Genomic DNA, 15,430 nt, shown 5'->3' with positions numbered 1-15,430 from the left:
GCATATTTTTCTTGTTGAAAAAAATCAATTAATTTAAATTCTATTTTTGATCTAAACAAACATATATAGATTTAATCAAAACAAAAATTCTCATTTAATAAATATGTATTAGAAATGATTTGTTTTCTCCAATTAAATATATATTGATTTAATAACACAATTATTTCTCATTTTTAAAAATACAAGTTAATAGAAATTATTTATTTTAAACAAAAAGATATGGATCCAATAAAACATTTCCCATTAAGGAACATTAATTAATCTTGTCCAAAATCAAATAAAAAAGACACATAATTTTCATTAAATCGATATTTATTGAATTATTATACATTACTTCCACACAAACACAATTTCGTGTCAGATTTTCAACATTTGCGACAGACGGCAAGTCCCTCAGAACCTCTTGACCCTCAAGTATATGAATCCAATGTTTGTGCATGGGTACAGCTTGTGCTTGTGCATCTCTGATGACAAAGATTTCCATGGTTTCTGCTTAAGAGTTTTTTCAGCCTCTTCCTTCTCCAACACCTGGAAAATAATTTAGGAAGGAGAAAAGAAAAAGAAAAAGAAAAAAAGAATAAGGAATCAATACAGCTTGGATTTCCCCCCAAATTAGTTTACATAATACTAATACTTCTAACTAATTATACAATTTACTCCAATTTGTTGTTGACATAAATATAAGTTGCACAAACTTTCCAGCACATGGGACTCTGATTTTAGCTTAAAGTAATTGTTTCTATATTTGAAATTAGCCTTCAGGCTGTTTTCAGACATATATCTGAACATAGTCTGATGGCTAATTTTGAAGTGGACAGCCATAGCATTTTCACATCTCTAAAGTAATCTGGCCTTACCAGGAAATCTTTGATGAGGTCCTCCGCTGTTTCTCCCATAAAGGATAAGATATTTAAGTGCTCTTTGTAGCGGTGTCAGTATCCTGCATCAAGATAGTACAAATTTGGCATGAGGGTACATTATGGTCAACAAACTTAAGCACAATATACGTTATCAGTTGATATAATAATCATTACAATATATGATTCAATAAATTGTCATGTCATTTTTTCATAATTTTCTAACGTTATTAGGGCAGTTAATACAATTAAAAGCCCTATATACCACCCTGCAAAACATCCCCCTTTTTTTGGGTACAATTTATTCGCTCGAGGGAGCGAGTCTACTTCATGTATACTTCAGGCAATTATACATCCCACAATGCAGTACGATTGGGACGTCAACTCCGATTTGGGAGGGATGTAAAAAAAAAAAAAAAAATGGCATCACAACAAGTGTATTGTGATTGTCAAAACATTTGGTAACTAAACATAATTTTATTAAGTTCCATTTAAGTGACAACATGTTTCAACATGGTAATGACTGTAGGCCACTGTTTTTATTATTTCACGATTTCAATTCAATTCTTGTGATTTGATTCCGATCTTGATTCAATATCGATTAATTTAGATAAATATAGGTACCGTTGATATATGTTGTAGGGCTGAGCAAATATGGACAGAACTCTTTACTGCCCTAGTACTTCAAAAAGCCTTTTAAATGTGAATTAAACGTGGCACAATGGCCTTTATCTTCACAGTATGCTAATGCCTATCTAGTGCAGGGATTTCATCAATATGCTGATTGAGGACTGTTTTAAGACACTCCAGGCACAGGATGGTTCTGTCGGGAGAGACAGAGTCGTTTGCACCTCAATGGCACGTCTGTACCATTTGCTTCACAGGACATTATGCTTTCAACTACATGCTGTTTATTTACTAGTGTGTTCTGATATGTAACTATGCCATGTTTGGTCTCATCTGACAGCCTATAAACTGAAATGAATGGTGGTGAACTTAATAGAGATATTAAAGTATCCTAATGTACAATTCTAGGTACTATTGGTTAAACATGCATTGAGGAGAATATGTTTATGTTCTTCTCCCCCTCTTGATCACTACCCATTTGCCTCATCTTTTGGTTTCCTGTCAGTTGGGTTTGGTGTTGGTATGTATTCCACTCATGTTTAACAATGCTTTGCTCAGGGTATAAGAAGGAAAGGTAACTGTTGAGGAGAAAGGCTTTAACCCCGCCACTCCCGCACACCAGTGCGTAACCTCTTACTACAAGAAAGGCTTTTATGGCCTCTTCTGCACGACAGTGCATTATTTGTTACAACTGAGTTTCTATACAGTATGTTGTTCCATTCTACTGTCTGTATATTTAAACATGTAACTTAATAAATAACTTTGCCTGCTTTAAAGGCTTTGAGAATCTTTCCTTTTATCACTGATTATGTAGAAAGCTAAAGTGATTATAACTTTTGTTATCTAAACGTTCAGGTTAAATCCTACATTTTCCTATCAGTTCTAAGAAAGACTTTTACCTTTAAAGAATAAGAGGTTAAAGAATAACAACAACTTTAATGGAGTCAGATTAATTATATTGGAGTCAGATAAATATTTGAATTATACACGTCATCCTTCAACTGCCTTTTGTTCCGATTATTGGTTCAAAATAGCAGCGCAAGTTTCCAGCCTTACAATGTTAATAGATAAGGGTTAAAAATAACTCAAATATAAATATAATGTGTTTTTCATTATAATAACAACGTAATAATATTTCAATGATACAAGTAAAAATATAATATGTTAATATAGTGCACATGATATTTAATTAAATTAAATTCAATAGCGCTTTTCAGCAGCAGCAGCGGGAAAACTTAGTGGGCGTGGCCACCCTGTTACTTCAATCGAGGGTTACTTTCAACACTAGTTTGCCAGTTTGTTAGCTTGTTTTTTTAACAATGACTGGAGAAAATCCAGTTTTATCTTAATGTGCAAGGTCACTCACTGTCCAGGACCGCGATTGTTTTGCAAAAGTTAATTTTAACGGACGGAACCAGATGACCGTACACGCTCAGTCAATGGATGGACGATCTGACAGGATTAACGTTAACGCTACCAACGGTTGAGTGGCCTGACTTCTACACCTGCCCGATAGAGAAACTGAGGACATATAACTCTTTAGATGCCTATAACTATGTGCTGAATGGTCATGTAAACATTTGTGTGGTACGATCCGCAGTTCTGCCTAACCAGCGCCAAGAAGACGACAATGTAAAGAGTGACATATTACGGTGCAATTTTAAAGGTCCCGTATTATGCCCCTTTTCACAAGATGTAAAATAAGTCTCTGATGTCCCCAGAGTGTGTATGTGAAGTTTCAGCTCAAAATACCCAACAGATAATTTTTTACAGCATGTTTAAATTGTCATTTTTTGGGGCTCAGAAAAACGCCCTGTTTTAGTGTGTGCCCTTTAAATGCAAATAAGTTGCTGCTGGACGGCACAGGGGGCGGAGCTTCATGAGCTCGCGCTCAGTCTCTCAGGACAATTTCATCTCACGGAATGATGATAATATCAGAAACTCTCAGTAACGGTGTTCATTTCGAGTCGGACAATAATGCCTACTGAGTCAGAGTGCTGTATAGAGATGGAACAGGTATAGTTTAGTAGTTTAATTACGGTTATAACGTATTTGTCATTTGCTTGTATGTATCCATTATTAACAGCCTACAAGTCTGCTGTTTCGGACCAGGTCCGAATGATGATCAAACATATACTGATGAGTTTAATAAAGTTTATTGTACATCACACAAAAGATCATGAAGCGTCAGTTTTACTTCAGAAAATCACTGTAAGAGCTGAGTAAACACAGTAAGTTATAAGAAGTGCGCAAGTAAGTTACATAAACGAATTTCGGTAGAGTTGAGGGAGCATTTTCTTTAAAAACAAAATAATTCCACCTCGTCTTCAGCGGCTGCCTCAGATTTCAGGAGTAAATAGAGAGAGCTATGTGGATTAATACATCCAGCCACACAACACCTACAACGAGGAGACATTCTCATCAGGTGATTTGACTCGGGATGAAAACAGCATCTCGACGACATGGCGACAAACACACTCTACAAATGCAACTCGTCTCTTCCTCTTCTCCGTGGGAGCGCAACAAGACCACGCCCCCTTTTTTGTGTATCCCTGTGGGCGGAGGTTAGTCAAAAAACTGTTCTAGTGACGTCATTAAAGAAGGAAGTAGAGGGATGTAGTCCAAATCGGCCGTTCGCTGTAGGCGTCTTCTGTTAAATAAAATATCTCGCTTGGCATTGAACTTTGAGCTTTATCATTTTACAGATATTATTTATACTCTAACAACAACATTACACACTAACAAAAGTTTGAAACATGGGATCACGAAGAACGGGACCTTTAAAGATGTGGATATTTTCTAGAAATAAAAATTCCAGATACAGCATACTCATTTTTCATCGATTCTTGCACCCAATAACACAACAAGATGACATTTAATAATAAAAATAATAATTTAAGCTCCTTATTATGTAGCCGAATCTGTGCTGGTTTGTATTGGCCGCCTCCAGTTTTCCGTTTGTTTTGCCTCCAGCTAGCGCCGTGACTAACTGTGACGTCGGCGCAAAAGGGGTCTATAGAAAAGGCCTTTTATCCTGGTTGGTAGAGACCGCCCACTGAGGTACAGCTTCACGTGCAAGCAAAACTTTTTAACTCACAAGCAAAATATTTAGACCCACGAAAAAGACAGCAGAAAAGAGAGCAAAACGTGTGGGTTTGTGATGAAAAGTTTTAGAAGTGCACAAAGAAAGACAAATTGGCAGATTACACTTTTAAATGTAAGTATTGGGTTTCAATTTAATCGAGTAATCTAATGTATCTAATGATAAAAATGAAAGAAATATATATATATAATACAATAATGGTTCAATTGTTGACTTATATGTTACCAGTATGTGATTTTACATAGGCTAGTATACTATAAACTATACAAAGTTTTATATATAAAGTCCAGTACCATTACTACCACTCGTCACAACGGCTGTCACAATTGCTATAGGCGACAAAACCAGACCGTCCCATTGAACAACTCCAAAGCTAGCAACAATTTGTTAATGTGACAATACATTTTGCTATTTCATTTTCCAAATAACCAGTGGTGGAATGTAACAACATAAATTTACTCTGGATTAAAGTATACATTTTAAGTACTTTAGATTGTTATTCAACTCCACTTCATCTCAGAGGCAAATATTGCACTTTTTATGAAAAACTGACTGGATGTTAGATTTTGATATTAGATATTGTTTAAAAAAATATGAATAGTATATAATAGAAACACTACAAATATTTTTTATAGATCAGAGATAGGCAACGTTCGGTCCTGGAGGGCTGATGTCCTGCAGAGTTTCGCTCATAGAACGGGTTTGCATGTTAAAATATTTTATGGTTTGATTTTTGAGGATGTGAGTTAATTTCTTTTATTCTTCCCTCTTTATGAGAACATCTCAGTGACATGGCAGCCCACGCCTGACTCAGCCCTACAAACCTGTTGGTAGACAGTGGAAATATGTACCCATCCCAGATGATGTCCCGCCGGCAGAGGCCTTACCAGTGTCTCTATTCAGGATCTCCTGCTCAGCTCAATACAAGTCTACGAAAAATGTTTTCTTCCAATCGGTTTTATGTATACTGTTAATTACATTTTTTAATTTGTATTTCTTATCTTAAACGTAACTTACCTTGTAAATAATTGTAAAAAGTACTGTAAGTAAAAATGTAATATTTTGTATCAAATGTACGCTACAAATTAATTGACATGACAAAAATAAATGTACAGAATAATTTCTTTATTACATTTACAAGTTATAACTAGGCGAGGATCCTTCGTCTTGGGACAGCCTTCGTCGCGCCGATGTGACGCAATCGCCCTTCAAATGCGGCCTTCGGAGGATGCAGCCCCTGAATTGGGACATAGCTACAGACTCTGAAAGAGGCAGAAAGCATCGCCATTACTACTGCCGGTTGTACTTAGGTGTACACAGAGCTATATAACAATTACAGCCCACACAATAAACAATGACTGGGAAATGGAATCGCCCACTTTTTGAGTCCCATACAGAGGTGAACATAGCTGAAGTTTTACAAGCAGCTGTCACTGACTGTGAGCTTAAAAACCCAAACCATGGAACCGCGATTTTTACTGACAATGCTTGTAATATGGAAGTGCCAAAGTGGCTGTGTGCGACACAGGATTGGAGCCGCGCATCAAGTGCTTCGCACACACAATAAACCTTGCTACCAGGCTGGCCTCGGTGTTGCGCTTCACTAGTTTGCTTGGGAGGGTGAGGCGCTTTACAGCTTTTTTTCACCTGAGTTCAACAGCTGTGGCGGTATTTATGCCCAAGCGGAAGCTGCTACAACTGCCACCACACAAATGAATCATGGACGTTTCCACATAATGCAATAGCACATTGGATATGCTTGTTCCTTACCTGGAGCAGCAAGCTACCATAGCAGCAACTCTCTGCCCTGAGATCAGACAAAACGCCCGAAGCATTGACACACTGGACAGCTGCGATATCATCAATGCTGAAGACCTTGTGAAGCTGCTGATTCCTTTGAAGACAGCCACCACAGACTCATGTAAGTAGAAGAGCCCCACATTGTTTCTCATTGTGCCACTGAAGAGCATGACTGAACGGAGCATGACACCAAATGATGGTGATTCCCCCATCGTGGCCGACACGAAGAGAGCAATCCTCAGGAATATTTCAGGGAGAAACAACTGCGATGCCTCCAAGAAGACAGCTCTTGAGGATCTACTAGGGGACTCTTTCTCCAAGTCAGAACAGCCCAGCAAAGGGATAAAGAGGGAAATTGATCTCTACAGAAGAGAGGCCTATATCCCACTCAGATGTTGCCCTTTGAAGTGGTGGAGAGAAAACAGTTCTTGATATCCTTTGCTGGCTCCACTTGCCAAAGTATACCTTTCCATCTCTGCTACTTCTGTTCCAAGTGAGCGTGTCTTTTCAACTGCAGGGGACATGGTTACTGCCCAAAGGTCTCAAACTGCTGCAAGAAATTGTCGACATGCTTATATTCTAGAAAATGAACATGACCATATCTTAGGCTCTTCTGTGTAGTTCATTTATCCCTTTTTCATGCTTGAAGGAAAAATGTGATTAGTTTCAGTTTGCACTTTTAGTTTTAAGAGAGCACTATTTTGATTATGGTTACAATTATTGTTCGCACTTAAAAGTCTTATTTGTGTTATTTATATGTTTATTTATACTGTTATATTTATTATAATTTATATCATTTTTTATGTTAGATTTGTGTAAAGGAGTTCAGTTACATTTCTCGCTTCCTATTGTGTGACGTGTGCGCAGACTGGTGCATAGATATATACACTAGATGCCGCCTTGGCTACGGCAGTTCATTGGAACGAGGCGACATCTAGTTTTCTCACACAAACCGCTCGTTTCGTGTCTTAGGCCATCAATGTGTACTTACGATGGGGAATTGTTTAATTTGGACGATGGGGAATTGTTTTAATTTGGACTCTGTGCATGCTCTTTGAGACAGTGACCACAGACCTGCATCTGACTGAGAGAGAAGAACGGTTTGACCTAAAAATATCAAAATTGAAACTACTGCGGAAAAAAAGACACCTACATCTTGGATGCTCTTGAGGTAAGCTAAAACATACCAACATTTAATTTCAAAGCGAACTATCCCTCTAAAAATAGCGGAAAAATCTTGTCTCGTTCTCAACCCAATCTCGTGTGGTAAGTGTCTCGTCACACCCCAGCTACTTATGTTTATTGTTTCAGACCGATTGTAAACTGTCTGTTCTTCAATGAACAAGAGCGTTTTGAAAAAAGAAAGAATTTACTTGGACAAGCAGATTTTTCAGGACGTTGTGTTCTCTTTCATTTTCCATGTGTTTTCCAGGACTGGAAAATTGGTCATTCTTTTTCCAGGTTTTCCAGGGCACATGGGAACCCTGCTAGTGTAAGTGATGTGCAAAAATTTCAGAAACATATTCGACCAAAATGGTTTAGGGCCAAATCACTGACTGAAACAGTGATGCTTCATTAGCCTGTAGCCACTGAAGTGGCAGCGCGGCGCCTGACCGCTTGTGAACATATTGTGATATTAAAGGGCACCTATTATGCCCCTTTTTACAAGATGTAATATTGGTCTTGGGTGTCCCCAGAATGTATTTGTGAAGTTTCAGCACAAAATACCCCACAGTTAATTTATTATAACCATTTGAAAATGTCATTTTTGGGGCCTGTTTTAAAAAGAGCTGTTTTGGTGTGTACCACCTTAAATGTAAATGAGCTGCATATCCCCGCCCTGCTGGACCCAGATGATGAAGAGAGTCCGGTGTTGTGCCGAATTTCGACCCCCTGCCAAATTATTACCCCCCTCGTTGAAGTCAGTACCTGATTGCCTAATCCTACCCCTCCCCCACAACTAATCCTAAACCTACCAATACTAGGGGGGTAATAATTTGGCAGGGGGTCGAAATTCGGCACAACACCGGCACAGAATAAACACGAAAGAGAATGGACTAAACGTCTCGGAATGGTTATTTGATACATTTATGTACTTACAAAGTTTTAATCGTGTCCCCTTTGCAATTATGGATGTGCAACACACACACACACACACACGAATTGTGATAACGTTCGCGCAATTTTTTTAAACTACATACACACAAATACTGTGATAACATTTGCTAAGTACAAACAATTTTTTTTTTTTTTTTTTTTAAGTACAAACGAAATTATATTTATGCGAGGGGTGCTGTTGCGTCATGTTGACATTACTTGTCGTACAGGTGCTTATGTGGCAAATGTGAGAAGATGGCTACAGAACCAGAAAACATATGCTGCAGGGAGATATAAGTTTATATAGGCTACTGTCTATGGAGATAGAGCAGACCTTAATTTATTTACATTTGTAATTGCTGCAAAAAATGATACGTGACATAAAACTGTCTGACGTTGTTTGTTGAGACATCCTATGACGACGACAATAAATAGCTTTAGACACATTTGTTGTTGAACTGGCTGACATCGATTGAAATGACTATTTGCTCAAAAATCATAAAATACACTTACTTCTTCTGGAGGTGACGTTGGATCGCGAACAGTAGGCAACGATCCACACTTGAGGATTAACTTTAACCCTCGTTCACTAAACAGTCAGTCAGAAAATGATTCGCACAAACATAAACGTATTTAGGAAGTTTAAGTGGCGCCTTTTCTTCATAAATAAAATCCATCCGCTGCGTTTTCAGTGGCTCTGGTGTCAGTGAAGACTACTATGTCCATTCTTACATCCCACAACAGAACACCTAACGTTACTCTTCTTATGAGACATTACCGGCTGTCGTTGAAATAATGGAGGATGGTGTACAGATCACCGAGGGCGGGGTCTACTCTATGCCAAAACCAGATTGTCAATCAAACCACGTCGGTGGGGCTTAGCGCAATTCTACGTCACAGTGAGAGCAATCTTAGAACAGGGCGTTCTGAGACAGTGCTTGTGATTTATTGAGATAGTAAAAAAACTACTGGGTGGATTTTTATCATTCTAGGGTGGTTTTGCTCACACAATGCCAACACACATTTATGTTCAAACACCATGTAAAAGTGAATTTTGCATAATAGGTGCCCTTTAATATTTTATGTAATAGGTATTTTCAACATTAAATGTACAGAGAAATGCAGACTAAGGATGCTCAGGTCAAAGGCCATACTTACTCAAAAAGTGCTTAACACAGTAGAACTAACAGTCATATGATTAGCTCAGATCATTACAAACCAATCACCAGACCAAATCACAGTGAAGAAGACTTGAGTGACAAGGATTTTTACTCAACTGTATGATTTAAATGTACTTGTATCTTTCTATTCAGGAGACTCACTTGGTTGTTGTGGCCAGTGATCTCCCGGCCATGAATAAAACGTAATTTCTGCAAAGAACAACTTGGGAGTCATGTCAGGTATATGCTACGCAGCTGAGCTCAAAAGACAACAACAGAACATCTATGTGTGATTGAGGTAGTGATAGTTGCTTCTTGATGGGACACTGTCACCTTACTTCAGGGAAGCATTGTATTGTATTGTAAGTATTCAGGTAATTACCTCAAAATACTGTAGTTATTATTTTTAACAACTAGAAGTTTAAATTGTCCGTGGTGAAGTCAGATTAAGTAGGTTGTATTCGAATTAAGAATTTCCACGACAATATCATCTTTAGGCCTGCTAGTTATAGCACGAAATCATCATGAATGAACATCAGAAGGAACGTGCGGTGAAATCTTGTCATGGGTAGGCTGTGACCTATCAATGTGGCTTATATGTTCATATATTCATTCAGTTAATGTAGTAACCCAAGTTCATATCAGGCATCATCACATCGCTGCCTGCATACAGCAAAGTCAGTCATATGTGAGGCTAATGCACAATCAAATCTAATAATCAAATGAATGGACACATCTCTCTTATGACTTATACAACAAACAAATGTTTTGTGCGGGACACAGTAAGAGAGGGAGGCGGCGCGGTGTCAGCGAACCGACAAGCAGCCTAGTCACTCCTTCAAAATGCGCAAACGCGCACAGACAGCCACACACACACTATTGGTCTGGTGACGGCGCACCAGGATTTGAATAGGCTACAGTCAGAAAACATTGTGTCAGCAGTACAGCTTTAAAGTACAAAAACAGCTTATTCGCTCAGACTACAAACTGCGCCAGGCGCACACAACGACACGCAATGAGCGTCTGGCGACGGCGCACCAGGATTAAAAAAAGATGCGCACCTTTGTATGAACAACAGTGTTTTCACAACTCGGCGGTTTGTAGGCTTCCAAGTCATGAACCCAGCCATTTGTGAACTGAACGTGGGCTTCCATAGATTCATAATTACGAAACTGAGCCTCGGAAAAAGCACTCACACCACAGACTAAATAAACAAAAATATCTGGAAATGTCAGAGGAGGTAAATCGTCGGGGTCTCGAGTATATTCTCTTGCAGGCACCTCACGGATCCATATTTCCGATCAATGACATCTTTTCCATGTAGCCTACTGTCTTCATGTGTCAGGTAGAAGTTTGTCTCTGTATAGTACATTTCGTTCTTTTAATCGGCTTTTCAACATTGTTTCGTGTAGTAAGTGGTTCTCGCCCGATGTGGCCTCACAAAATGGTGGCGCACTCTTGTTTACGTCCCAGAATGCACTGCGCAGTGATGTCGGTTGCCAAGCCCGAGAGTGAGTGGATCACGTGACATGAAGCAAGCTCGGTCTCTGCCTCCATAGATATCATATAAAGGCTAGATGTCTTAAGGCGGAGTCACTTCCGGCATCACCGGCGGCCATCTTAGGACAGGGCTCTGTGAATTAAGGTGAGTGAGCAGCACGCACACAAATCCTCTTATCTCGCTGAAATCTGGACGGATTTACAAACGGTTTGGTTTCTTACAAACGTTATTAACGTGGCTATAATTCTGAATGCTTAAACATTTTGAACATAATTATTCATATGTATGCAGTATAATAGCTACATCTCTGACGTTTATAACAAACCAAACCGTTTGAAAATCGGTAGAAAATTGAGCAAGTTATGGTTATTTAAAAGTACATGCACCATGTTATGAGTGAGCGAGCACCCTGTCGTAAGATGGCCGCCGTGTGCGGATGTCGAGCTCCATTGGCCAGCAGCGCGGACGAGACATCTAGCCTTTATATGATATCTATGTCTGCCTCAATGTTGATAATTCAAGACAGCATGAGAACTGACTGCGCATGCGCAAATCTACGTAAACTACGTTCTATGGACCAAAGATGCACTGCTAACCTCTGCCTCAATGGCCATGGCCTTGAATTTCCTGCATGAAACAATGTTTTTTATGAGCAAACAATGGCAAAATGAGTATATTATATGTGTATTCCTGAAAATTTTTGTTACAAAAATTAATATTTGGAATAAAATAAATGCAATTAATAATGTGGTGAATTAATAAAGCTCTTGGAATTAATAAATGTAATGTCAACATTTCCTTTGGTGAGGCACTGCCTACCCTGACCGCACATCCCTGGAAGGAATGTTGAAAGAAACAGTACAACTGAACAGTATCATGTCTCATTTAATCGCTAAATCAGTGTTTCAACCGTGGAAACACGTCATTACCCCAGGAAAGCCATTTAATGTCCATTGCTTCCATCTTCTAGAAAATCATTTTGCTAAATATATGCATTACATTTCTTATTCAATATATTTTTAATTGACCAGTTGTCTTTATTATTTATTATTACCACTGTTTAATTTCAACAATGAATTGGAGTATATTCGATCTTGAGAAAGTTTGACAGGGCAGATAGTTTTTTTTTAGCATATCAGTATATTACACAGTGATTTTACTTCACAGCAGTGGCAAAAATAGCTTGAAATGTGACGAGTTTCTCTCTTTTGTTCTCCATTCGGACATCTGTGAACCCAGAGGACTCCAGCGCTTCCATGTAGACCTCAGGACGCCAGCTCTCCCCGCTAAACATGTTCTTCAAGGCTACTTTTTTAACACTCTCTAGTCTGAGAGTTGTAACCATAATTCCACCTGAGGAACAAAGAACCTTTAGCATATCCTTGGAGCCACAAAAGGTTCTTTATAGCAGAAAAAGGTTTTTGGATTATTAAAATGGTCTTTACACTTTATACAAAAATAGTTCTTATAAGAAATATTCTCTGAAAAGTTCTTTGGAGAACCGAAAATGGTTCTTCTATGGCACACGTGTCAAACGCCGCTCCTGTAGGCCCACTGACCTGCAGAGTTTAGCTCCAACTAGCTCCAAAACCTGTTTTAACAAATTTTACGAGGTGGCTAATTCGTTCGAATTCATACGACCTCACTCGTACGATTTTTGCTTAATCGTACATAGTTGCCCAATTCGTATGAATTCGTACGAATGACCTCCACCTGAACCTGCCCCTAATCCTACTCATCATGGGGGTTTAGACAAATCGTAGTTATGAGATAGCATTGCCAAAACGGATGCCTAGAAGTTTCTAATTCGTGATCGATAAGAGAGAAGATGACTCCATGTGCTTTCGAATCGCTCTTGCGGTACTTCAATGTCATAAAACGATCGGTTTGCGCAGCGCTGCTTCAAGTTGAACACATCTCTTGATTAGCTGGTGCAGGAGTGTTTATTTTGGAGCTAAACTCTGCAGGGAAGTGGCCATCAAAGAACTGAGTTTGACACCCCTGGCATTTCTGCAAATAACCCTTTTTAGATCCCTTTATTTTGAAGTGTAAGATGGCCAAATATGCCATTTTAAATGTCCATTAAGATTAATGAGAGCACAACCATTTAATGTGTTGATAAAAAAAATCTCATTCTATTCTTAATTCATCTATATATGCCTAATTAAAGTTTGCCTATAATAAATACATATCGCTTTTGGTATTGAGATTTGGTTAAATCACTCATCTCACCTGGTTTCATCACTCTGTGGATCGCTCTCGCTCCCGCTTTGAGATCCGGCCAGAAGTAATAACAGTTACAGTGAAACACCTTGTCAACAGTGTTTTCCTCTATCGGCATGGTCACCAAATCACTGTGATACAACACAGCCTTTCCTCTGGAGATCTGCTCCTCCATGCGCTTGCTGGCCATCTGATGCATGTATTGTGAGTAGTCCACACCCAGCAGTTTCCCTCTCGGGCCCACGAGGAGCTGCGAGGCTTCCTGAAGACCGAGGCCCGGCCCGTGACCCAGCTCCAACACTGTGTCGTTGGGTTGTATGTTGCACAATTTCACTGCATTCTCCTCCAAAATCTGATTGTGCCATTTAAAGAACTTGCTCACTAACCATCCAGTTAAAGAATATGTTGGGTGACCCAGCTGTTTGCCCACTTTGTTAGACAGCATTTCTAGACACACAAAACAAAACTTTTATTTTACACACAAACATGTGTTATGACCAAAACAGAATTGAACACAATTCAAATAATTTCATAAAGACTGATTTTTTTTTTTTTTTGTAAATAAATACTAATAATTCTGTGACAATGAAAAAAATGTCATCAAGTAGGCTACTATAAAAAGTTAACAAAATGGACTTTTAGGCATTTGTATCTGAAACTATCACATTAAAGATTATATCTATAGATCTATTAAATTAAACTCAATGTAGGCTATTAAGATGTCCAGAAATCAATTTCAATACTATAGTATTGAAATTGATTTCTGGACATCTTAATATTATTGTTTTGTGCGCGCACACAGTCAAAGTTACGCTACTGCATGTGCTGGACTATGAAATATGAAGGCAAGGTCCATTCTCTGCGTTCTAGTCTAATGTAAACTCATACAGGTAAAGTAAAGTTTTGTTCTATTTACTTTCTCCTGGACGGGCTCTCTTGGGAGAGACAGTCTGTCCTACAAAATAGCACAATTACGTTGACGATTTTATAACTATACTACAAATATAGTTAACAACACATTTAATCAAAAACAGTCTACGCAAGTTGATAAAACAGCAGTATTATGTAATGTATGTGTGCGAGCTTTCCTTTCCTGCAGTAAATAAGGGATCGTGTGAAAATTCCACCGACCGCGCGAACGACATCCGAAGCGTCCATACATTGATTTAGTTACGACAAAAACATCAATACGACATATTCTAAATGTTATTTACTTACCCCAAATACCTGGAACAGTGCTTAATTATTTCTCAAATCCACTTGAAGGATATTTTACATTCTGACGCTTGCATTAGGTTCGCAAGGAGTCCCTAACATAAGTAGCCATTTAAAGTCACAGTGAAATCATTTGTTGACTATTCTTATTATTTATTGAATATTGTAGTTTATTATAAATGATGCATCCGTGCACTTTTTTATTTTTTTTTTTAATTAATGTGCCCTCATAATCTTTAATCAAAATAAATTCCCCTCCTACTTGCAGGGACATCTCATCTCTTCTCTGATGATGTGTTTACTGGCGTGAGGGCGGGGCAACCTGTCACTCACATGAGATCCACCAATAGCAAACCACAAACATCTACTCAATTCCACATGGACAAAGTAAAGTCCAGCCACATATATATTTTTCTTGTTTTAAAAGCCATTTCACTCTGACATGACACAATATGAAATAAAAGTATATCACAACTTTTCATGTCGACTTAAAAATCGTGTTATGCATTTTCAGAAATAATCATGCAACAGCGCTGAAAGGTTTTGCCTACCAACATTATAGTATTAAATATGTTTACATTGTCAAAAATAAAAACATATTTCTTGTTTATTGGTTACTACTTGTTACTGCTATAATTATTGTAATAATCACCTTTTTTCAGACCACAAGTGAATAAATCCTCAGCAGAAGTGCAAACAAAGTCAGTGCCATAAACTGAAGATATAAACAGATCCATGAGTGATTTAAACAGGTTGCAATATAGTTTTGTTGGGATCTTTTACAGATTGTAAAGTATAATAAATGTGTACCAAGATAAAATTTTATATTGACATTTGTAGGCTCTTT

At 38.2% G+C, this 15,430-nt stretch overlaps 1 protein-coding gene across 2 annotated transcripts; it reads right to left on the bottom strand.

Moving 5' to 3' along the window:
- Positions 1-12,016: 12,016 nt before the first annotated feature.
- On the bottom strand, positions 12,017-14,686 carry LOC307145918 (putative methyltransferase YdaC). Of its 2 annotated transcripts, none has more exons than XM_079849559.1 (3): positions 14,587-14,686; positions 13,378-13,815; positions 12,017-12,498 (listed from the first exon to the last, which is right to left on the bottom strand). In XM_079849559.1, the coding sequence occupies exons 2-3, from the start codon at positions 13,811-13,813 to the stop codon at positions 12,302-12,304; spliced, it is 633 nt and encodes a 210-aa protein (XP_079705685.1). In that variant the 5' UTR covers positions 13,814-13,815; positions 14,587-14,686; the 3' UTR covers positions 12,017-12,301. The 2 variants fall into 2 exon arrangements, with proteins under 2 accessions (XP_079705685.1, XP_079705684.1); XM_079849558.1 differs by lacking the exon at positions 14,587-14,686 and adding an exon at positions 14,285-14,485.
- Positions 14,687-15,430: the final 744 nt, after the last annotated feature.

The sequence above is a fragment of the Squalius cephalus genome (assembly GCF_949319135.1).
Source record: "Squalius cephalus genome assembly, chromosome: 18".
Classification (NCBI taxonomy): domain Eukaryota; kingdom Metazoa; phylum Chordata; class Actinopteri; order Cypriniformes; family Leuciscidae; genus Squalius; species Squalius cephalus.
The sequence above is the reverse complement of the archived record's forward strand: the minus strand, read 5'-3'. Positions and strand labels throughout refer to the sequence as shown.